Source organism: Hippocampus guttulatus, chromosome 9, assembly GCF_054856545.1.
Source record: "Hippocampus guttulatus isolate MCC_2025c chromosome 9, RoL_Hgut_1.0, whole genome shotgun sequence".
Taxonomy (NCBI): domain Eukaryota; kingdom Metazoa; phylum Chordata; class Actinopteri; order Syngnathiformes; family Syngnathidae; genus Hippocampus; species Hippocampus guttulatus.
This window is the reverse complement of record NC_141269.1, coordinates 23,196,578-23,216,969: the sequence shown is the minus strand read 5'-3', so window position 1 is coordinate 23,216,969 and position 20,392 is coordinate 23,196,578. Positions and strand designations below refer to the sequence as shown.

The 20,392-nt window shown below is 41.6% G+C and overlaps 2 protein-coding genes across 5 annotated transcripts in view; one reads left to right on the top strand and one right to left on the bottom strand.

The window, feature by feature from the left end:
- The first annotated feature begins 568 nt into the window (after positions 1-568).
- LOC147200798 (rho GDP-dissociation inhibitor 1-like) lies at positions 569-13,147 on the top strand. The gene is made up of 6 exons (XM_086121235.1): positions 569-695; positions 3,970-4,158; positions 6,190-6,273; positions 7,331-7,407; positions 8,763-8,826; positions 11,566-13,147. The coding sequence occupies exons 2-6, from the start codon at positions 3,972-3,974 to the stop codon at positions 11,763-11,765; spliced, it is 612 nt and encodes a 203-aa protein (XP_085977361.1). The 5' UTR covers positions 569-695; positions 3,970-3,971; the 3' UTR covers positions 11,766-13,147.
- A 183-nt stretch (positions 13,148-13,330) lies between these two features.
- Positions 13,331-20,392, bottom strand: part of ppp1r12c (protein phosphatase 1, regulatory subunit 12C) — a 38,614-nt gene continuing 31,552 nt past the window's right edge. For all 4 annotated transcript variants that reach the window (XM_086121231.1, XM_086121233.1, XM_086121234.1 and 1 more), the window contains 5 exons: positions 19,815-19,848; positions 19,485-19,589; positions 18,839-18,889; positions 18,676-18,726; positions 13,331-14,185 (listed from right to left, as the gene is read on the bottom strand). In XM_086121231.1, the coding sequence (XP_085977357.1) occupies positions 14,099-14,185; positions 18,676-18,726; positions 18,839-18,889; positions 19,485-19,589; positions 19,815-19,848 (328 nt within the window). In that variant the 3' untranslated portion in view covers positions 13,331-14,098. The remainder of the gene's footprint in view (positions 14,186-18,675; positions 18,727-18,838; positions 18,890-19,484; positions 19,590-19,814; positions 19,849-20,392) is intronic.

Sequence of the window (20,392 nt, the reverse complement as noted above, 5' to 3'; positions counted from 1 at the left end):
GGTGGGGGTGATCACCGGTTTCGTAATCACAGTAAGCAGGAAATACCTTCAACAACTTTCTACATTGTTTCTTTCAAGTGTCTGAACAAACACAACCAACAGAGAGGTATAACACCTTAGTGATCGAATCTAACTAAGAGGAGAGGAATAATACTGTAACAATTGAGAGGACTAATACTGTAACAATCAAATCTAACTAACAGAGATGAATAACACTTTATCGATCAAATCTAACTAAGAGGAGAGGAATAATAGCGTAACACAGTAGTGGAAGTAAAAGAGAGATTACGCGGTGGAAACCCCGACTGAAGGCCCATGTAACAAATGCCAGTGAGTACCGTTTCTGACCTAAAATGTATGTTAAAAAAAAATATGCGTAGGCCGATGCCATGAGAATAGACTATGTATTTAGGTACATTTATGTCGCACCAAAAATAGTGCCGTACACTGCAACTGTGGTTATGAAAACGTTTGCACCAAACACCATGGAAGAGGGTAGGGTGGGGCAGGCGGAGGGTGAAGGTTGCTCAATACATTTGAGACTTTTGCCTCGCCGTAGTTTTATTCCCGGAAATGCTGCGAGGGCGGGTGGCGCACCGGGCGGCGCCGTTCCGTTATTCGCCATACTTACACAGCAGCGCACAACGAACGTACTTATTAAGGCACCTGGAAGCGCCTCTGATTTGGAAAAAAAGGTTTGTCTGCTCTCTTTCTATTCAGGGGGAACAGTTGTCTCGTAGGGGTTTCTAAACCACTCATGTCTCCTCACCCACTAAGCAGGTTATAACTTGCCAAGTGCAGCGTGAGCCTGCTGGCTTTGGTTAGCTTGGTTGAATTGTTCAGCCCACATTAGCAATTAGCCTCTTGTCCCTGTCATCAACCCCACCCTGTCGGAAATCGACGGCGCAAAGTAAAAAGTTAAGATCATTTAGTCAAACTATTTCACCGCTAATACAACAGCAAGGTATAACTCAAACTTGATACTTCTTTTAGTGCAGTTATCGTCGTCCTGATGTGCTATTATTCATTATGCGTTAGTGCGAGAAGGTTCTGCTCCACCGTTGCAAAACATTGCGGTGTTGGAATATAAATATATCTATTGATGTGTGGTTCTTTTTGCACACATCTTATTAAATCCTCACCGTTTCAGTGTCACATGCCCCAGTCATCTATCAGCGAATCATCCATTTCTTTAAAGAGAAATGCGATTCCGTTTTTTTTTTGGTGTGGTTTTTTTGGCCTGAAGTTACATAATGCATTCACACCGGGTATGATGCCAACACCATATAGACTTAATATTGTTACAACCTTCATGTTAATAATTGGGAAAATGTTGTAGCCACACCGTGATTTAGGCATCAGCATGTCATTGACTTGTGCTCTGACACGCTTTGGAGTGCACACGTTTGGTCGTTAGTGTTTTCTCTTTGTAACTTGCAGACATTCCTCCGATGACTGCTAGTTTGGGCAGGCCAGAAGAGGTATGGGGAAGGAGTATTTCTTATCCACAAATGGGAGCAAACCCGGGATAATTCTCATAGGTTATACACGGCGGTTTGGGTCACACTTTCTCATTGAAATGTGTTAGGCGGGAAAATACACATACACACACACAGGACATTGTGTTGAACATTTAAAAAACACAATGCAATTATTTGACTATCATGTTTAACTTATATTTAATTCAATGTACTACAAATTCAAGATATTTATGTTTAAAATTATTAACTTAATTGTTTTTAGCAAATGATCATTCATTTAGAATTTTATGACTGCAACACGTTCCAATAAAGCTGGGACAGGTGGTGAAAAGGACAGAGAAATTTTAGAAAGGCTCATCAAACACCGTTTGGAACATTCGATAGGTGAACAGGCTAACTGAGAATGTCAGTTAATACAGTTTGGCGCTAAAGCTATCAGTGCAACTTAAAACTCGGTACAATGCAAAGCAGCCGCTGTTTCTCCACCGCACCCAGAAACGCCACCTGCTTGTTTGAGCCCAAGCTCATCTAAAGGGGTGTTCACACGGCACACATTTGCTCCGGCGCTGCAACGATGTATTTTGTTGCGATATATTTTGCACCGCAGCAAATTGTGTGGAGCGTTCACACGTACAAAGCCACTGAGCGTGTCTGCACCGGCACAGCGTCGGTGCAGCCCCACTTGCGTTCACACGGCAGTTTCTGCAGCGGGGCAAAACGACAGAAAACAAATGAGCTGTCGTGTTGGTTCTTTTTAAAACGTACACACAACTCAAGCGACTACTGGACAGGCACGTCCTTCTCCTTCTCGGTCTCCGTGCCTTCTGCTCGAGAGTGACCGCCCCCGAAAACTTAAATCAACAATGACTTCAATGACACTCAGAAAAGCAAACACGTAATGCGCCAAACAGAAAATCAAGAGAGGAAATCACAAAATAAATTATATGGGGAGCGGGGGGTTGTGAACACACAACAAATGAACAAACTACACAAACAACTCCGAGACAGTCCATCCAGTCTTCTACAAAAGGAAAGATGTTACCAGCAAAGTCTTGTGTCGTTATTAAACAAACACATGACGGAAGTCCGACAGAGCACGAAAGCAATCTTGCTGTGTGAACACCCCTTAAGATGAACTGATGCAAAGGACAAAAGGGTTTCTGGATGTTGTGTTCTCCAGGCCAAAGAGGAAAAGAACCATCTGGGCTGTTATGGGAACAAAGTTCAAAAGCCAGCATCTTTGATGGTGTGGGGCTGTGCCAATGTCATGGGTAACTTCCACATATGTGAAGGCACCATGTATGCTGAAAGGTACAGATCTGTTTTGAGATACATACGCTGCCATCCCAGCAACATCTTTTTCATGGACGCCCCTGCTTATTTCACTGAGACGATGCCAAACCACATTTTGCACATGTTACAACAGTGTGGCTTTGTTGTAAAAGAGTGCGGGTACTAGACTGGCGGGTACTAGACCTGTGCATATGAATTGGTTGGGTTCGGTGCCTCTAACAAGGTTAAGAACCACTGCACGAGTGTGGTTTACTACCTTGCTCAAGGATGTGCAGGAACCAGATGTGCGTTTCTTTGGCAGCCACTCCTTTCTGTCTTCTTCGTCTGTCAACTTAAATAATTATCAAATAGGAACACAGTGCTATATATTAACAGTCAAAGTCTATTACTTCTTAAACAAAATGTCATTTTCATTAGGGCTTTCATCGGGATGTTTTCAAAACACTTTTTAAACATCTAGTGCAATCAAAATAATCTTTGGTCGGAACAAAACTCCAGACGCTCCATCAGAACTGGAGCAGCATGCCTCACAAACACATACCTCTTAAAATGTAACAACTAACCAATTTTTTTTAAATGAATGATGCAAAAAAAATCCCAAAATACACACTACGATGAAGACAGTGCAGCTTAAGCGACATGAGAGAATGACTATCAATAAATAAAGGTTATCCCTCATGCAGTAATGATGCACATCTTTGCCATAAAATGTGGTCATTTTTCATTGTACCGCTGATAGATAGATAGAAGAGGCTACATTTGTGTTCTTTCTATCTATCTATCTATCTATCTATCTATCTATCTATCTATCTATCTGTCCAATGCAAACCTGTGCAGTTGGCTAATTGTTAACCCCTCTTCATGACTCTCACACAGGGGTGATGTAATTTCAGAGAAGTGAGTTGATGTGATGTCACGTAACAGTCACAGTTAGGTCAGCAGCATCAGGAGCAGCTTAAGGACGGGCGCTGCTGCCATTTTTTTGCGCTCAGAGCAGCTACAGAGTCAGACTGTTGCACGCAGTTCCTCAGCCTTCCTCTTCTTTATCGTTGTGGATTTCTGTTTCTCCAGGCAGCGCAACCTCCTTCCTAGTAGGCCAATGTCCATCTTGAGCATGGGTCCAACATTTGTTGTTGTTTTGTTTTCACCCTTTTTTCTTTATCAGTGTACTGTATATAATTTTTGTTCTCACCAGACATGGCTGAGGATGACGTTACTCCAGAGCAGCTCGCAGCCATCGCCGCAGAAAATGAGGAGCCAGAGATTGTGAACTACAAGGCACCTGCCCAAAAAACGGTGCAGGAGATCCATGAGATGGATAAGGATGACGAGAGCTTACGTAAATACAAGGAAGCCCTACTCGGCACTGGAGTGTCTGAAGCTGGTAATGCAGCTGCTTTCTTTCTGTTGTTGTTTTAAGGGATGCGCGATAATTATCGGGCAGATATGAGGAATTATGACATCATATTGATAAATCTGATTGTTGTTTTGTGTGTGTGAGCCATCACTTGATTACATTAAACCTTTCCCAAAAGCATTCTAAAAGAGAGCAATGCGTCTCATTTGGCAGTTAGGCAAATATATGGTCCAACAGTCGAGGTGCCAAGTGAAGGTGATTTAAGTCATGAGTTGCAAGTTGAAGTTGTAACTCTTGACTCAGCGAATAAGTGGAATGTAATCGTGTCCTTCCAGGGAGCATACAAAATCATATTTTTGACATTCTGTGTTTGAATTCCGAACATGAGCTATCGGGGCAATGCCTCTTTGCTGGTCACAATAAGTATGCCCTTTGCCAGAGAAGCTTAATCGAGCTCACTAACTTCAAAAGCATGCACAAACAACAGTTTAGTGCACTGCCATTCATTCATGTTCTATTTAGGACATTCTGAGACAAACGATGGGCTCAACAGATGACAAGAATTAGTTTTTTAAAAACTTTTAATCTGACATTTACAATGGTATTTGTACAGACTGGAGCAATGTATAAAGTAAAAAGTAAAGTACTCAACCATATGTTTTCTTATACGCAGGGATGCGATTTTTTGGCGGAATTCCGCTTTTTCCCAGTCAAAATTGACATATTTTATATTGTTCCAAATCCGTAAAAAAATCGGGGGGTGGGGTCCGGACTTGTCTTCGGCAGATTCGGGGCTCGTAACGTTTACAAGTAACGTTTGCAAGCATCCATTTTGAATCCCGTTTTTTATCGCGAAGCGTTAGTTTGTCGTTATTTCCTATATGGGCTAAAACTAACGTCTTACTTGTTGTGATTGGTCGCTATATCGGCAAATACAAATCACAACCAATCCGTGTTCGCCTTCCTAAACCCCTTTCTCGCGAATGCCGAATGTTATCGAGACTCGCGACGAAGCTAAAGTGGGTCAGATAGATGCGGATCTGAAAAACACGTTTCGATGGGACGGGTTGGATAGAAAGCTGACGGTGTCCCCAGTAGGAAACAGTAAAGAGGAACCATTGTGCTTGTGTCGGATTTCGTGAAAAAGCTCGATGTCGCCGGTAAAGCTCTGTGTACAGTGTGTGACGATGTCATTCTATACGGATCGAGAGGATGGAAAGAGTCACGCAACCTCGGTGAAACACCGAAAACAGACATTTCTACTGAAAAGTAATTACTCGATCTCAAGTGCTTTTCGACAGCCTGCAGCATGTGTAAAAACAAGAGGAGTTGGCTAAAAAGAGAGTGGAAAAAGACGGAGAGGACCAATAAGCTTTTAGCGCTTGCTAAAAAGCTTAAAAGGAAGAGAAAATAAAGTATTCTACATCATGAAACTATATATTGTTGGATATACTGTAAATAGACATCCACTTTATATAATAAAATACATTCATAACCCATATATAGTAAACAGTGTGGGACTTCACTGTCACTGTATGAGGTAAGAATCAACAGCTTTTTATCACATTTAAACAACACTTTATGAATACAAGTAATAAACACATCTTAAATATGGCAGGTAATGTGTGTCCTTTTTTAGTTTTGATTTTGAGCAGCAAATTTGAAGTTGCATGTTGGTGCTCATCTTCAGCATGTTTCGTGCCACTTTTGTAAGAAGCCTCGCCCCTTCCGCTTTTTCCATCACTAGCCACTCTCATCCCTGAATACGTTACAGTTTGTATAAAGTGATAAAGACGGACGACTCGGTAATACTTTTAGTATATTGTTGTCAAGTGTGCATTATTTATTATTGAAAGGTTGAATTATAGCATGTTGTCTATACTTTGTAGTTTACACAAAAACATTGTACATATAACTGACACCATAAGCAAATGCATCTCCATAACATTAAATGTGGGTTGTGAAGACTTTTATTTTTTTTGCGCAAGTCATTTAGAATGCATAATTCATGTGTAATGTCAGAAATGCAGGAGCTCATGCTTGTTCTGTTCTTGTCAGACCCCAACGTTCCCAATGTCCAGGTTACCCAAATGGCTCTGATGTGTGAAAGCGCCCCAGATCCTCTGGTGCTGGACTTGCAAGGTGAGTCCCAGGAGGATGGTTTATGTGGCAGAATTGCCCTATTTTCTTACATGTATGTTAGCAAGACAAGGAGGAGTAAAATGCTTACTTGGCAATAATATACAGGTCGGTAGCACACCATTGCCTGTTTGGACTATTGAAACTGCCGAGCATTTTACATTGTGTAAATCCAATTATAATCCAAACAGCATTGCGAAGGCCCTTTCGCACTGCACTTAGCATAGCATATCGCGCCACTAAAGCTTCACCTGAATTAAAACATTTTCACTGTGCAGGCAGTGCACAGTGATGACATCTTGGCACATCCCAGTAGGATCATGATGGGAAAAAATAATAATCACAATTATTTTTGATTGAGATTGAAATCATGATTATTAAAACAATTATTCATCGATTTTAGAACTTTTATTTAAGTAACTACTCAACTACCGTATTTTCCGCACAAAAAGGCGCACCTAAAAGCCTTCCATTTTCTTAAAAGCTCACAGCGCGCCTTCAAATCTGATGCGCTTTGGTGTATGGTCATCATTACGGTAATATGTCAACCCCAAAATGGCTCCTTGCTGGAGACATGCTGACAACGCAGAGTTCAAATTTTAGGCGATCGGTTTTACAGTTGAACACGGAAATAGAGCAGCGGCCAGAGAGTTCAACGTTAACGAGTCAATGTTATAACTTCAACGAGCAGAGCGGTGGCCAACGTTGAGCATGTGAGGCAGATGGTGTGCAGCGATCGTCGTTTGACAGTTGGAATGATCGCAAATGAGCTGGGCATGAACCGGGATAACGCAAAGATGGCTGGGAAAGTGCGCTCGACTCCAGGGGGATTAATTTGAATAGAACAGTTGTCATTTGTCGTTTGCATTTGATTCCTGACACGCCTCATGGATGTTTTGTATTAATAATAAAACTTGCTAAAATAATGCTTTCTATGATAGATTTTTTATTTTTACACTTCTTTTCCCGCTGTTGTGATTTTCCTGATGACGGCGATAACGTTGGTCACGATACCTGATATGGTGTATGTTGATACCTGTTTTATTTTGATTTCCACCAGGAGACTTGGAATCCTTCAAGAATGAGGCCTTTGTTCTAAAGGAAGGAGTTGAATACAAAATAAAGATCAGCTTTAAGGTGAGAGCGGCTCTTCTTCCAGCTGTGTATTTACACACTCCACATTATGGCCACAAATGTGCATACCTCGGACCATCTCTGTTGACACTTAAAGAGATTTAAACACAATAGTTGTCGTTTTGTACATATCTATTTTTTTTTCCTTTTTCGGGTTTTATTTATTTTTACCCTGACAATTTGGTGTGGACACAATCTCATACAACCCGAGTATCTTGTTTTATGTAATAACAGGGACCATGTTAGAGAACTGGTTCCCGGCCACACACACACACAAAACTAAACTCTTACCTCAGTTGTGTTCAGTCTTAATTTAAAGCATTTTCTTCACACTGAGGTGTCTACGGCTCTCCTGAAGCAGAGTTGGTTGTAACAATGGTTGTTACCTGAGCCATAACGAAATGTGATGTCCTATTCGGTCAACAGCAAGTGGCCAAATGCGAATTTTACTGCTTCAGTCACATTCCAACAAGCGCAATGTTAATCAGAATCCCGTGTTTAGATAAGTGGATCTCCATAGAAGATATTTTGAAAAAAATGTTGGGTTTGATTTGCCCTTTAAGCTGTCAGATCAGTTAAACAACTTGAAAAAGCAGGACAAAGTGAAATTTCATAACTCACTTTTTGTTGAAAAAAAAAATTAACTAAAGCATGGCGGGGGGCTCTGACTATGTTGACCGAGCCATTGACACATCATACGAGCGCCCCGATAATATGCTTCAACTGTGCGGAAACAATCTTGCTCAGGAATGCATCGACGCTCCTTTCCTCCTCGATTTAGTTGCGAGCGGATTGGCAAGGTGATGAGTGGACAGCGCTCACGGACTGCTCGTAGAAGAGCAACGTTCGTGTGACCGTGATTTCACGGCATGTGTGCTCGCCTTGCATTATTTTTTGGGGGTCTTTTGGGTTTTTCTCCCGTCTCTGTTAAGCCCGTGCCAAATCAACGTTTCCATTTCTTTAAATGAGAATATGAAAATAAAAAGTGAAAGTACCACAAAAATGCAGCTTAGAAGGAATTATTGATGTTGTCGCTTTGGCAAGCACACAGCCCCCATCCTGACCTGTGTTATCCTTTTGTTAGGCCAAATAAGTGTAAATGCAATGGTTTAAAAAATGTTGTCTTTGTCTGTTGTCAGTTGAGTAGAGAAAGCGTATGGGAAGCAACCACTGATTCCTGTGGTAACATGAGTACATTGTGTACCTTGAAAGAAATCTTTTTCCTGCAGCGTTTTCCAGCATCCTTCTAAATTTTAAGATGTTTGTGAGAAGCCAATGCTGTATTTGATGTCTTCAAAACAACAAATAACACCTACTTACTCAACTGAAGCACAATGTTATTTTTCTTGCCTCCTCAGGTAAACAGGGAGATTGTTTCAGGTCTGAAATATGTGCAGCAGACATCCAGGAAAGGAATGAAAAGTGAGTGACGATTTTTTTTTTTTTTTTAAATACTGTTTTTAGCCAACAGAAATGTGCCAGCAGAAGGCACCCACCCAAACAGGGCATAAACCAGTACATAGTCTAGCCTGGTCCCAAATCCAGATAAATTCAAAGGGGAACCGGCTTTAAATTTTGCCGGACAATTCTGAGCAGCCATTCCAAAGAATTTCATACTGGAGTGTCCGCAGCCCCGGTTAATCTACATGCCGTCAGTGGAAGTCCAGCTGCTGTTGGTCGTAGATGGAGGAGAGGCGGAGAGTGAGTCCATGGATGCAAAGAGAAGAGGGAAGCACGCTGCCTAGACCTGAACAGTGGGACTATGACAGCAAAGGCTAGGGAGTTGGTTGCCACGATGATTAGGAAATTAGATGGAGAGGCAGTAAGTCTAGAAGTAAGGGACACGTATCAACTTGTTTTACCTTGATGGAGATGGGAAGAGAAATGGAGTAAGGGTTATCTCAAAGCAAGAGTTGGTTAAGAATGTCCTGGAGGTGAAAAGAGGGTCACATCGAGTGATGAGGATAAAACTTGAAATCATTTGATATAAGTCGTGGTTCTGCTCCACAGGGAGGATGTGAACTAGAAAAGAAACTGTAGAGGCTCTCAGTGTTAGTCGTTCACCTCATCCCCATCCTCAGCTTTGGCTGCCGTGAGTGCTTAAATCAGGGGTGTCAAACATACGGGCCGCGGGCCCCCAAGGAGGTTCGATCAAGCCCGCAAGATCATTTACAAGTGAAGAAAAAAATGCATAAAAGAACCGGAATGAATATTTTCAATAAAGTGCAATTCACGGAATGTCTGCTGGGGGACACAGTGTTTTGATCAGAGTAGAAGACAACAGCAGTCTCAGTATGTCACTGAGACAGACCCAACACAGCTGATGCTTCAAGGAAATGCGAATACTTTATTCTTTACACATTTAAGAGCACTCTCCTTAGTTTCTAAGGTGTAGGCAGGGATTAAATTTAGATTGTATATACACGTTTAAATGGTTGAAAAATTCATTTTACAAATCTCGTTTAATCTTAAAATACATTACTATATTTTTCAATACCAATTACTCGTTAAAGTTTTGTGCCTTTGTACAATCAGTGGGATCAGTTGCAATGCATATATATATGTGAATGATAAAAATGCACATTTGTCTAAGGAAATCTTAAGGTGCTTCATTAAATGTTTTGGAAAAGATATGCTCATTCAATTTCAACATTTTTCCAATGTTCTTGTGCTTCTTTAGACCAAAACAAACGAAAGACATATTATTTTGGTTATTTATAGCAGATTTAATGGTCCAGCCCACTTGACATCTCCCGAGGGCGTATGTGGCCCACCATGTGAAATGAGTTTGACTCCACTGGCTTAAATCCAAAAGAGGCTGAAACATCGCGCGACTACAGACGTGGTTGTTAGGAGAGAAACAAAGACAGAGGTAGATGCACGCAGGCGGGTGACATCTTGTGCAGACTATGTCATCTGAAAGAGGTTACTCACTGTAAGTTGTCGGGGAGAATGTCAAACAGTACACAGCTGTGTGTAGGATAACTTTGAGGGCGAGGAAGATAAGACAAAGACAGAGCAGAGAGCCGCGTGGTGGAAGCTGAGAAAGGAAGCATGTCATGCAGCTATTGCAAGAAGAGGTGAGACGGGCCCTGAGTGGTCAGCAGGAGCTTCCTCAAGACTTCCACTGCAGCCAAGTTGACCCGAGAGACAGGCAGGAAAGTACTTAGAATGTATTCTCATAGCAAAGGGGAGAAGCAGACTAAGTGGTGGGCCCAGAAAGTGTAGGAAAGCAGACAAGGAAAAGGTTTAGCTAAGAAGAAGTGGAAAAATGAGGCAAGGAACAGCCAATGCCAGAACATAGTTGGAGGGGGCAAAGACCAAAATGGAAGCAAATGATGACAGAGGTGGCTGTGGACCTTTTGACAAGGTTGTTCAGTCGAATTCTAGAGGATGAAAAGATGCCTGAGGAATGAAGGAAAAGTGGGGGCCATTGTGGGAACGCTCGAGGTGATGAGCCACCCAATGTTGTGGGAAAGAGTAGGGGAAGATCAACTTTAGACGCAAATGAGTAATTGTGAGCAACGGTATGGTTTCATTCTTCGGACATGATGGATTATTTGCCTTCCGGGTGTTGATGGAGAGGTAAAGGGAAGGTCAGAAGGTGCTGCATTGTCTTTGTTGAGCAGGGATGGGTAACTTCGATGACGGTCTGGGTGAATATGCATTTTCCCAACATAAGCAATGGCATTACGGAAGAGCTCTTCAGATGTTCTTTGTTGTGCATTGTACATTCATTCATCTTCCAAACCACTTCATCCTCACTAGGGTCACGAGGGGTGCTGGAGCCCATCCCAGCTGTCTTCGAGCAGTAGGGGGGGGACACCCTGAATCGGTTGCCAGCCAATTGCAGGGCACACAGACACAAACAACCATCCGTGCTCACACTCACACCCAGGGACAATTTAGAGTGTTCAATCAGCCTGCCATGCATGTTTTTGGAATGTGGGAGGAAACCGGTGTACCCGGAGAAAACCCACGCAGGCCCGGGGAGAACATGCAAACTCCACACAGGGTGGCCGCAGCTGGAATTGAACCTGGTACCTCTGCACTGTGAAGTCAACGTGCTAACCACTGGACTACCGGGCCGCCTGCATTGTACACTGTTATTTTTATTATTATTTTTTTTCCCTTGTAATGCCCACCGCTCTGTGTCCACAGTTGACAAGTCGGACTACATGGTGGGCAGCTACGGGCCGCGCCCGGCTGCATATGACTTTGTGACCACGGTGGAGGAGGCCCCGAAAGGCTTGCTGGCCCGCGGCAACTACGTCATCAAATCCAAGTTTACCGATGACGACAAGCACGACCACCTGAGCTGGGAGTGGAATCTCAACATCAAGAAAGACTGGAAAGACTAAACCGAGCCTTTGAGTGTGCGGCAAGTGAAAGATGTCTACCCGCTGTCTGTCGTGAGACACCTGCCGCCCTGCCACCCAATCCTGCAGTCTCCTTCCGCCATTTGGGTCTTCCCGTTTTTTTTTTTTTTTTAACCAATGTACATTTCATGTTGTTATGCCTTGTCTGTTTACGCCTCCTTTCGTTTGTCTTAACACCCTGACATTCCTTTGACTTCTCCTAGCATCAGTAGCAGCACTATTCCCTCGCCCCCGGTCCATCCAATCACATCACCTCACTAAGCTTGGATTGGTGGAACGTCACTGCCCCTTTGCAACCCCGCCGCCCGCTTCACTCCACTCTTGCTTTTGCTGGTCGCCGCTTCAACAGAATGCTGTCTTCCTCTCAGAATGAAGTACATGGTTAAAGCAAGTGTACAATCAACTTGAGTTTGCCTTTCGATCTAGTTGTATCACTGGTTGTGTGACTGTATCAACCTCACCGATAATCATCTGTCTCCCCACCACATCCATTATTCCTTTCCTGCTTGCTCTTTTGATAAAATGACCAATACCTGCCTTCATTCAGAGCTGCTCCGCATGTCGTCCTGCACTCCCTTTTCAAATGGGAGCGTGGCCCCAGAACCGATTGGTCATCCAAACCTGCCTTATGATTGTTTAAAGCAAGACTAGTCTCACCCTGTGTGCAGTTTTGCTGCCAGGTAGCCTGAAAGTCAAGGGCTCACTTCGCTATCAACTAACACCCACCTGTAGCCCTGTTGATGTGGAGATTGTTTCGACGGGTTACTTGTCAGCTGTGCACATGGCCAATGCTCCCCAAAATGAACCCTTCTTATATAATTGCAGGGTAATGAATGTTAAGAATTGGAGAAAAACAAGAAAAAGCCTGAAGCCTTATTACAAATGATCGTGTCCAAATAAAAACGGTCACAAATGTTTTGTCTTATTTGCTCTGGTGGTGTTCCTCTTTTGCCTTAACGTACACGTGCCCTCCTGCAACACCCCCCGAGCTGATTCCGATTGGATCATGCTTGCAGTCAGCGGGCCGCCGCTGGGCGACATTGATGGCGTCAGGATCGGCCGCGAGCCCGTTTTTTTTATTTTAAATGCATTGACAACAGTCACATAACCCTTAAAGCAGTAGGATTTCAATTGAACACTGAAACAAGTGACCGGTAACAAACCCTAAATGAACTTGTGCTGGTCCAGCGCATATGGATGTAATTGAGCCTTTATGTTGTTCTCATGGAAGCTACTGTATGTATTCCTGCGCCATACATTCCTTCACATTGTATAGTTTCTATGAAATCACTGGCATGCTGGTGGGGTTGTACATGATATCATTTGTGATTGTTCTTGGTCAATAAAGATTTATCTCAACTTGGGCACTGAATTGTGGTGGTTTGACTTGGAACAATTGCGCACAACTATTGTGGAACTCCGCTTTGTTGTGCGGCTGATTCTAACTGTACAGTAAGACTTTTGACCATGCAACATGTTTTTGGCTACTTTTTCCCAAAAGCTAATATGTACAACAAATTACATAAGAATGAGTCAGAATCATGATGTTATGCTTAATATTAATCTGTTATGACAAAATAGAATACTTGAAAGGCACAGCAACACAATAGTTGACATGCAATGCGTTTCTTTCAATGGCAGTACAGTAAACGGCGAACAGTCCGGCCTTGTCGACTGAAAAGTAGAAATCCATTCTGGGGTCAATGGTATACTTTGCTTCCAAGATGATGCATTCAGAAACCTCCAGTTCGAAAAGTGCAACATGAAATGCCAATGATCTTGCCTGTATGTACACCATTTACACGTCTGTACACGCACACAGAAATAAACATTACACATTTGGTCCGCCTTTGCAGCAGTCTAAAAAAGAAAAAAAGTCCAGATTTACCCTGACAAACATTCATTCATTTGTTCAATTTGGGCCGGATTTGGCACATTTTTGTTTTCCTATTAACCAAGCGCAGTTTCTTTTTTTCCTTTCCACCGTCGGAGGTCAAAAGTATGAAAGAGCATGGCTTTTAGTCTCTTAAAAGTTTGTACAAACAAAAACAAAAAAGGGAGAGAAGCCCTGTAAAATATTCCAGTTAAAAACAACTATAAAACGGAATCTAGAAGAGGATGTGAACAGGAGCGACATGCAGCCCTGCCCCCCCCCCCCCACCCCACCCACAGAAGGTGCACTTCAGCTTTGTCGTCATACAGTAAATATGCAATAGCCCTGAAATTCTGTTCAGTTAAACTTGGCTGTGTTTGACATAATTGTAACTCTGCTCTGTCCTATTAATACGTTAAGTTCCTCCTTTTCTTTTCCTTTTTCATCTGGACAGTTTACTGATGACTCGAATGAGGGCAGCATTCTCATCCTTGAGCCTCTGGTTGTCTGCTTTCAGGTCTCCCAGAACCTTTGGAAAAGAACAAGAAGCTGCTGTCAAATCTTAAGCAGGATTACATAACACACAAAACAAAAAACTTGGACTGGCGGCCATAGTAAACTTGATTTCCACCCCAAACGGATGTGGAAGCTCATTTCCTGAGTGAACACAAGCAGGAGGATTGCGTCTGCCAAACCAATTAAAATGCTGCATTGTTTATTTTGTGCATTGTCAGAGGAGCACATGCAAACGTATTAATTTAGCATTGGGTTTGGTTTGGTTTGTTTATTGAACATAAAACATATACAGGAATAATTTGACAGAAAATAAGGTAGATAAAATAGTAAAAAGAAAGAAATCAGTCTTCATTCAACACAGTTATTATGTTCAAGGGAGTAGGAAGAAGTAAAAAACTTATCTGGTCCTACCCCGTTATGTGTAAATCATTTTTATATCAATCAGAAAAGAAAAAAAGTAAGAAGAAAAGTCTCCATGAAGGCTCATACTTTACCCTGAACCGTGATATTTTTACAACTTTTGGTTTGTATCGAGATTATATACATCCACACCCTGGCACTCTTGTGTCAATTTTCTCTTGTATTCATAATGGATATTTCAATACCTTTCTCTATTTATCAACTTAGTTCTGATTTATCATTATATTTAATGTTTAGAATTTATCAATTTAACTCTGATTGATGTAGGTTGTTTGTACTATTTTTTTAAATTTGTTTTTGAACTCAGCAAGCGATTTACTCATTTTCAGGTCCGTTTCGAAATTATTCCACAGATTAACACCTTTGATAGATACACTTCTTTGCTTGATGTTTGTTCTTGTTTTGAGTTTTTTGAATAAGTTGGTACCTCTTAAATCATAGCTGCTTTCTCGAATTTCGAAAAACGTCTGAATGTTTTGGCAGAGCACGTTATTGTGTGCTTTGTACATTAATTGGGCGATTTTAAAGTCAACCAGGTCATAAAAAGTCATCGTATTTAATTTGATAAATAGTGGATTTGTGGGTTCCGTATATTTTGATCTATTAATAATTCGAATTGTTTTTTTTGTTGTAGTTTTAGAATAGGGAGTGTGTTTGTTTTACAGGCATTTCCCCATATTTCCACACAGTAGGTCATATATGGTAATAATAATGAAGTGTATAATGTGTACAAAGATCTCTTATTTAGCACTTCCTTGGTTTTGTAGAGGATCCCTACGGTTTTGGCTATTTTTCTTTTTACGTTATCGATTTGTGGCTTCCAACATAGTTTTGAGTCTATTACTAATCCGAGAAACTTGGTTTCATACGCTCTTTCTATCTCAATTGAGTTTACCATAATTTTAGCTTGGTGTTTGATTGGTCTTGTGCCAAAAACAATTAACTTCGATTTTTTTCAGGTTAAGTGACAATTTATTTCTGTCGAACCAGTTTTTTAATTTGTTTTCTACGGTTGTCAGGAGCTGTTTCAGATTTATTCCAGAACAGTAGAAAATTGTATCATCAGCAAATAGGACACATTTAAATTTTTTTGCGACCTTGCAGACATCATTTATATATAAGATGAATAGTTTTGGACCAAGCACTGACCCCAGAGGAACTCCATGAGTGATTTTCAGTTGATTAGTTTTTTTTATTGTTGAGCTGCACGTACTGATATCTGTTTTCTAAATAACTTTTTATCCATTTATAAGCTACACCTCTAATGCCATATCTTTCTAGTTTTTTCAATAATATACTGTGATCTATTGTGTCAAAAGCTTTTTTTAGATCTAGGAAAACCCCAACAGTAAATTCTTTGTTGTCTATATTAGTGGCTATTGCTTCCACAAACTCCATAACTGCCATTGAGGTGGTCTGTTTTTCCCTGAAGCCATATTGATTCTCACTTAACAGCGCGTGCTTTTGTATAAAGCTATCAAGTCTGCGAGAAAATTGTTTTCCTAATATTTTTGAAAATTGTGGTAGTAGTGATATTGGTCTATAATTTGTTAACAGATGTCTTTCTCCACTTTTATAGATTGGAATAACTTTAGCAATTTTCATTTTTGATGGAAAGATACCAGCTTTGAATGACAGGTTGCATATGTGCGTGAAAGGTCGCACTACATATTCTATAATCTGCTTTATTATTGTCATATCAATATTAAAGCAATCAGTTGACTTTTTATTTTTAAAAGTTTTGTGATACTTCTTGTTTTACAGCAGTAAGGGACATCATGGAGGAGTTTTTTTCTACGTATCTATCTATTTCAAACAAGTTTGTTGGATCAGGAATTTGTTTTGCTAGGTTACTGCCGATGTTGACAAAAGACTCATTAAATTCAGTTGCTATTTCTGCAGTTTTTTCCAGAATAGTATTTTTGCCTTTGATAAAATACTCTGGATAATACATTTTTTTAGAACTATTTCTGATTACTTGATTAAGTATTTTCCATATTTCTTGTGTGTTACTTTTATTCTGCTCTAATAGTGCATGATAATGATCTCTTTTACTGGTTCTTATAATATTTACTAGTTTATTTTTATAGGTCTTATTTTTTTTCTGCTTCTTCAGTTCTCAATTTTAAAAACAATTTATATAAATTGTTTTTCTTTTTACATGCGTTTTCTATGCCTTTCGTTATCCATGGCTTACTTGGGTCTTTATACTTTTTGGAGACTTTAGTTAATGGAAAATGTTTATCATATAAGGAGATTATGGTAGACTGAAATACTTCAAAAGCTGTATCTGGGTCTTCGTTTGAGTAGACCTCGGTCCAGTTTTGTTTTTCTAGGTCTTGCTTAAAAGCATCGATGGAGCGTTGGGTTCTTAGGCTTATTTCTGTTATGCGAGTTGTTGACTTAGCTTTTCTATCAAAATAATTATGAAAAACTGCAAAGACAGGTAGGTGGTCACTTATATAAGATGATTTATTAAGCTGCAGATAATTGCAATGGCAGACTTTGCATTTTTGACGCATGTCTGACGGAGTAGTCATACCACATCGCCTAGGACAAAACTACATTTGATTTGCATGAGGGTTAATATCTGTGCATAGAGACCCATGCACGCTGGCGGTTCAAGAGGGTATTATCAGGGTTTGCGACGGTGTGGCAGCAGTTTCAGTTCGAAGGGCGGAGGTTATAACCCCGCCACACGTACACAAATGCACACGCGCATAGGCAAACATGCAAACACACACCCATTTCGAATTCAGGTTTCATTTTCTGTCTTCTCTGGCAAATTTTATGCATGTCACATGAAAAGCTTAATGTTGAGCACTAACCCAGGATGTGTAGGCTATGCAATGACAAGTCTCAACTCGGACTGCCAGAGTATTATTTTGATAGTTGACACACAAGTTATTATTTTGCTAGTTGACAAGTGGGCGGCCCGGTGGGCGACTGGTTAGCGCGTTGGGCTCACAGTGCAGAGGTGCAGCGTTCGATTCCAGCTCGGGCCTTCCTGTGTGGAGTTTGCATGTTCTCCCTGTGCCTGCGTGGGTTTTCTCCGGGTACTCCGCTTTCCTCCCACATTCCAAAAATATACACCATAGGTTAATTATTTACTCTAAATTGTCCCTAGGTGTGAGTGTGAGCGCGGATGGTTGCGCGTCAATGTGTGCCCTGCGATTGGCCGGCAACCAATTCAGGGTGTGTTCCCCTTGCCGAAGATAGCTTGAATAGGCTCCAGCACGCCTTGCGACCCTTGTGAGGATAAGCGGATCAGAATATGGATGGGTGGATGGATAGCTTACAAGTCACTAATTGTAGTTGGAATTAGTCGACGAATCAGATCATATGTAAATGGAGGCAAATTGCTGCACCAAGCCGCTCCTCTTACATAATTAGCATTATCTTACAGCCTGAATTCTTTAAGGTATGTCGAAATTCTTAATCAAGACAATGAAGTTCAACTTTGGTTAAACTTTGCAGCTTGTATCAGCATTCCTGATAGTGGTCACAAATGACAGTGCAACTTAAATTGAAGGCAAGACCGTGTGGCCTTGCACGATGAATAAGTATCAACAACTGCAAAAAGAAATCCTTGTAAAGAATCATTTAAAACAACGACACTCATCAAGAAAAAAACCCCCCAAATGTGGTCTGCACCCTGAAACAAACACAAACCTGAAAGATGAGAAGGAACTTTTTTTTAAGCACTGTTAGGATACAGTGCTTTGTAATCAAGTGGCTTATGGAGGTTTTGATCTGTGTTACTGTGGGGTGGAGGGGTTGCTTTCAACATGTTACGTTCTGTTACTTTGAATACTTGAATTTACGAGTCTGTCAACGCATGTGTGTCAATGAGCGCAATGTAGCCCCTTCATGGTTTTTAGACTGATTTTGCGAGGTTTTTCGTCAATTACCCTGCAAAAACGTTCTAAAATTTCATGTGGTGCCCCTGGAGGTGAGCGTGAGTAACACAGGCATTTCTGCCAAGTCGCTATTCATCGTCTACACTCTTACGAGTGACCCCCAGCTGCACTTCTTCATGTGAACTCTACGTATTACTGTGAGAATCGTGAAGTCAGTCAGAACCTTCAACTCGTCTTCCAGTTCCACTGCTCTCCTCTGGAGGGCCAACTTCTCCTAAAACGCAACACAAAAGTCAAGTGACTACCACAGAAGAAAAACTTTTTTTTGCCTTTCGTCATTCACAAGAGCACAAAGACGTGCTTGTGTTGTGGTGGAGCGCACTTACAAATCTCTCCAGCTCCAAAAGGGCAGGCCTCTCTGTACTGCTATCTTGACTCTGTCACAGAGAGAATTTGTCAAGTCACACTCCGTACTTGTGCTTCGAGCTTTACGTTGAACAATTCCAGCAATTTTCATCGTTGGAAATCAACTTTCGATCATCAAATGGAAATGAACGAAAATTGAGTGGGCCGAACCAGGAAGTGAGGTTGCCGAGTAGAACGGTACCTGGATTTACAAGTAACCCAATTTCACAAGTGGGTTTTTTTCTCATCCACCGACACTCATGTAAGATTTTTTTTAGATGCTCAACAAAAGGACAAATTCTTGATATTTATCCTTGAATTTGACCTTACCATTAAATTGCCCTTTATTCCTAGGTTGGAAAGTTTCCATTGTGGAATATTTCCAAATTTCAGCATATTAACCCTTTCAGGGTCAGCGGCTACAGTGCTACAGTGGACAGCTTATCATGTTGTTGGGTTTCAGGTTGTCATTACTGGGTGCATGAAAGCATTCATCTCCCATGGAACTCTAACGGGAACTTTCTGGAAATTTTCCAGCCTTTTGCAACCCTCCCCTGCTGTCCGGGTCCTCACGATATAGTGAGCTAAACTTAGTTTTTCCGAATCAAACCGACAAACTGGCCCGACCTGTTTGAGTCTTTCCAGCTCCACTTTGTTTTGGCTGAGCAACAATTCCATCTCCTGCAGCTTGTCCTTCAGTGCGAGGTTCTGCTGCAATATCTGGAAGTAGAGCTGGAGGGGAAGCACACAAATGTATCACCCGTCATTGATCAGAAGAGGGAGGTTCTGCTGAAGGTAGGAATGTCCACGCAAAAAGAGTCGGCTGGAAATAACTTGATGAGCATTCCGGACATCCGGCAACTCTGTTCACTTCTAGCTGAAGCCAGAAGAGCACTGCTGTGTTTCCTATTTTAGGTATGTACAAGCTTCTGCATGGGGAGGAGCTCAGACACGTACCATCCTGTAGTCAGCGTCCCCTAATCCACTCGCACTGCAGAGAAACATAGAACACAGATGGCAACACAGATTACAACTGCTTTACTTGTCTTAATGAATGAACACAAAAAAAATATCTCATTGCAAGTGAAGCAGGGCGCACATTAAATATGCTCGCAGACGTCCGAGAGACCAACTGGAGCGACGTGAAGATACTTGGGGACAGATTCAAATTCCTTCAAAAGGATTTAGAGGCATGACTCAGCTTGGTACACAGAACCAACTGGATGCACTATTGATAACACGATGGAACTGTTTTGGCACGCAAGAAGCTCACATCAGTCATGCAGTGTTCTCACTCAGAGGCGCTGAGTCCATGTGATGCAACAATCCAAAGCCCCTTATTTGCAGTACTGACCCCAAAAAATAATCAACCAACCAACCAAATTCTATAGCTTACAGTGGCTGTCGCCTTTTCACGCTGGACGGGTTTGTGTGTCCCAGTGATCCTCAGAGCTAAGTTGTCTGGGGCTTTGCGGCCCTGGCAAGGTCACCCATGACAAACAGGCCCTGGGACTAGACAAAGCATGGCTCAAATA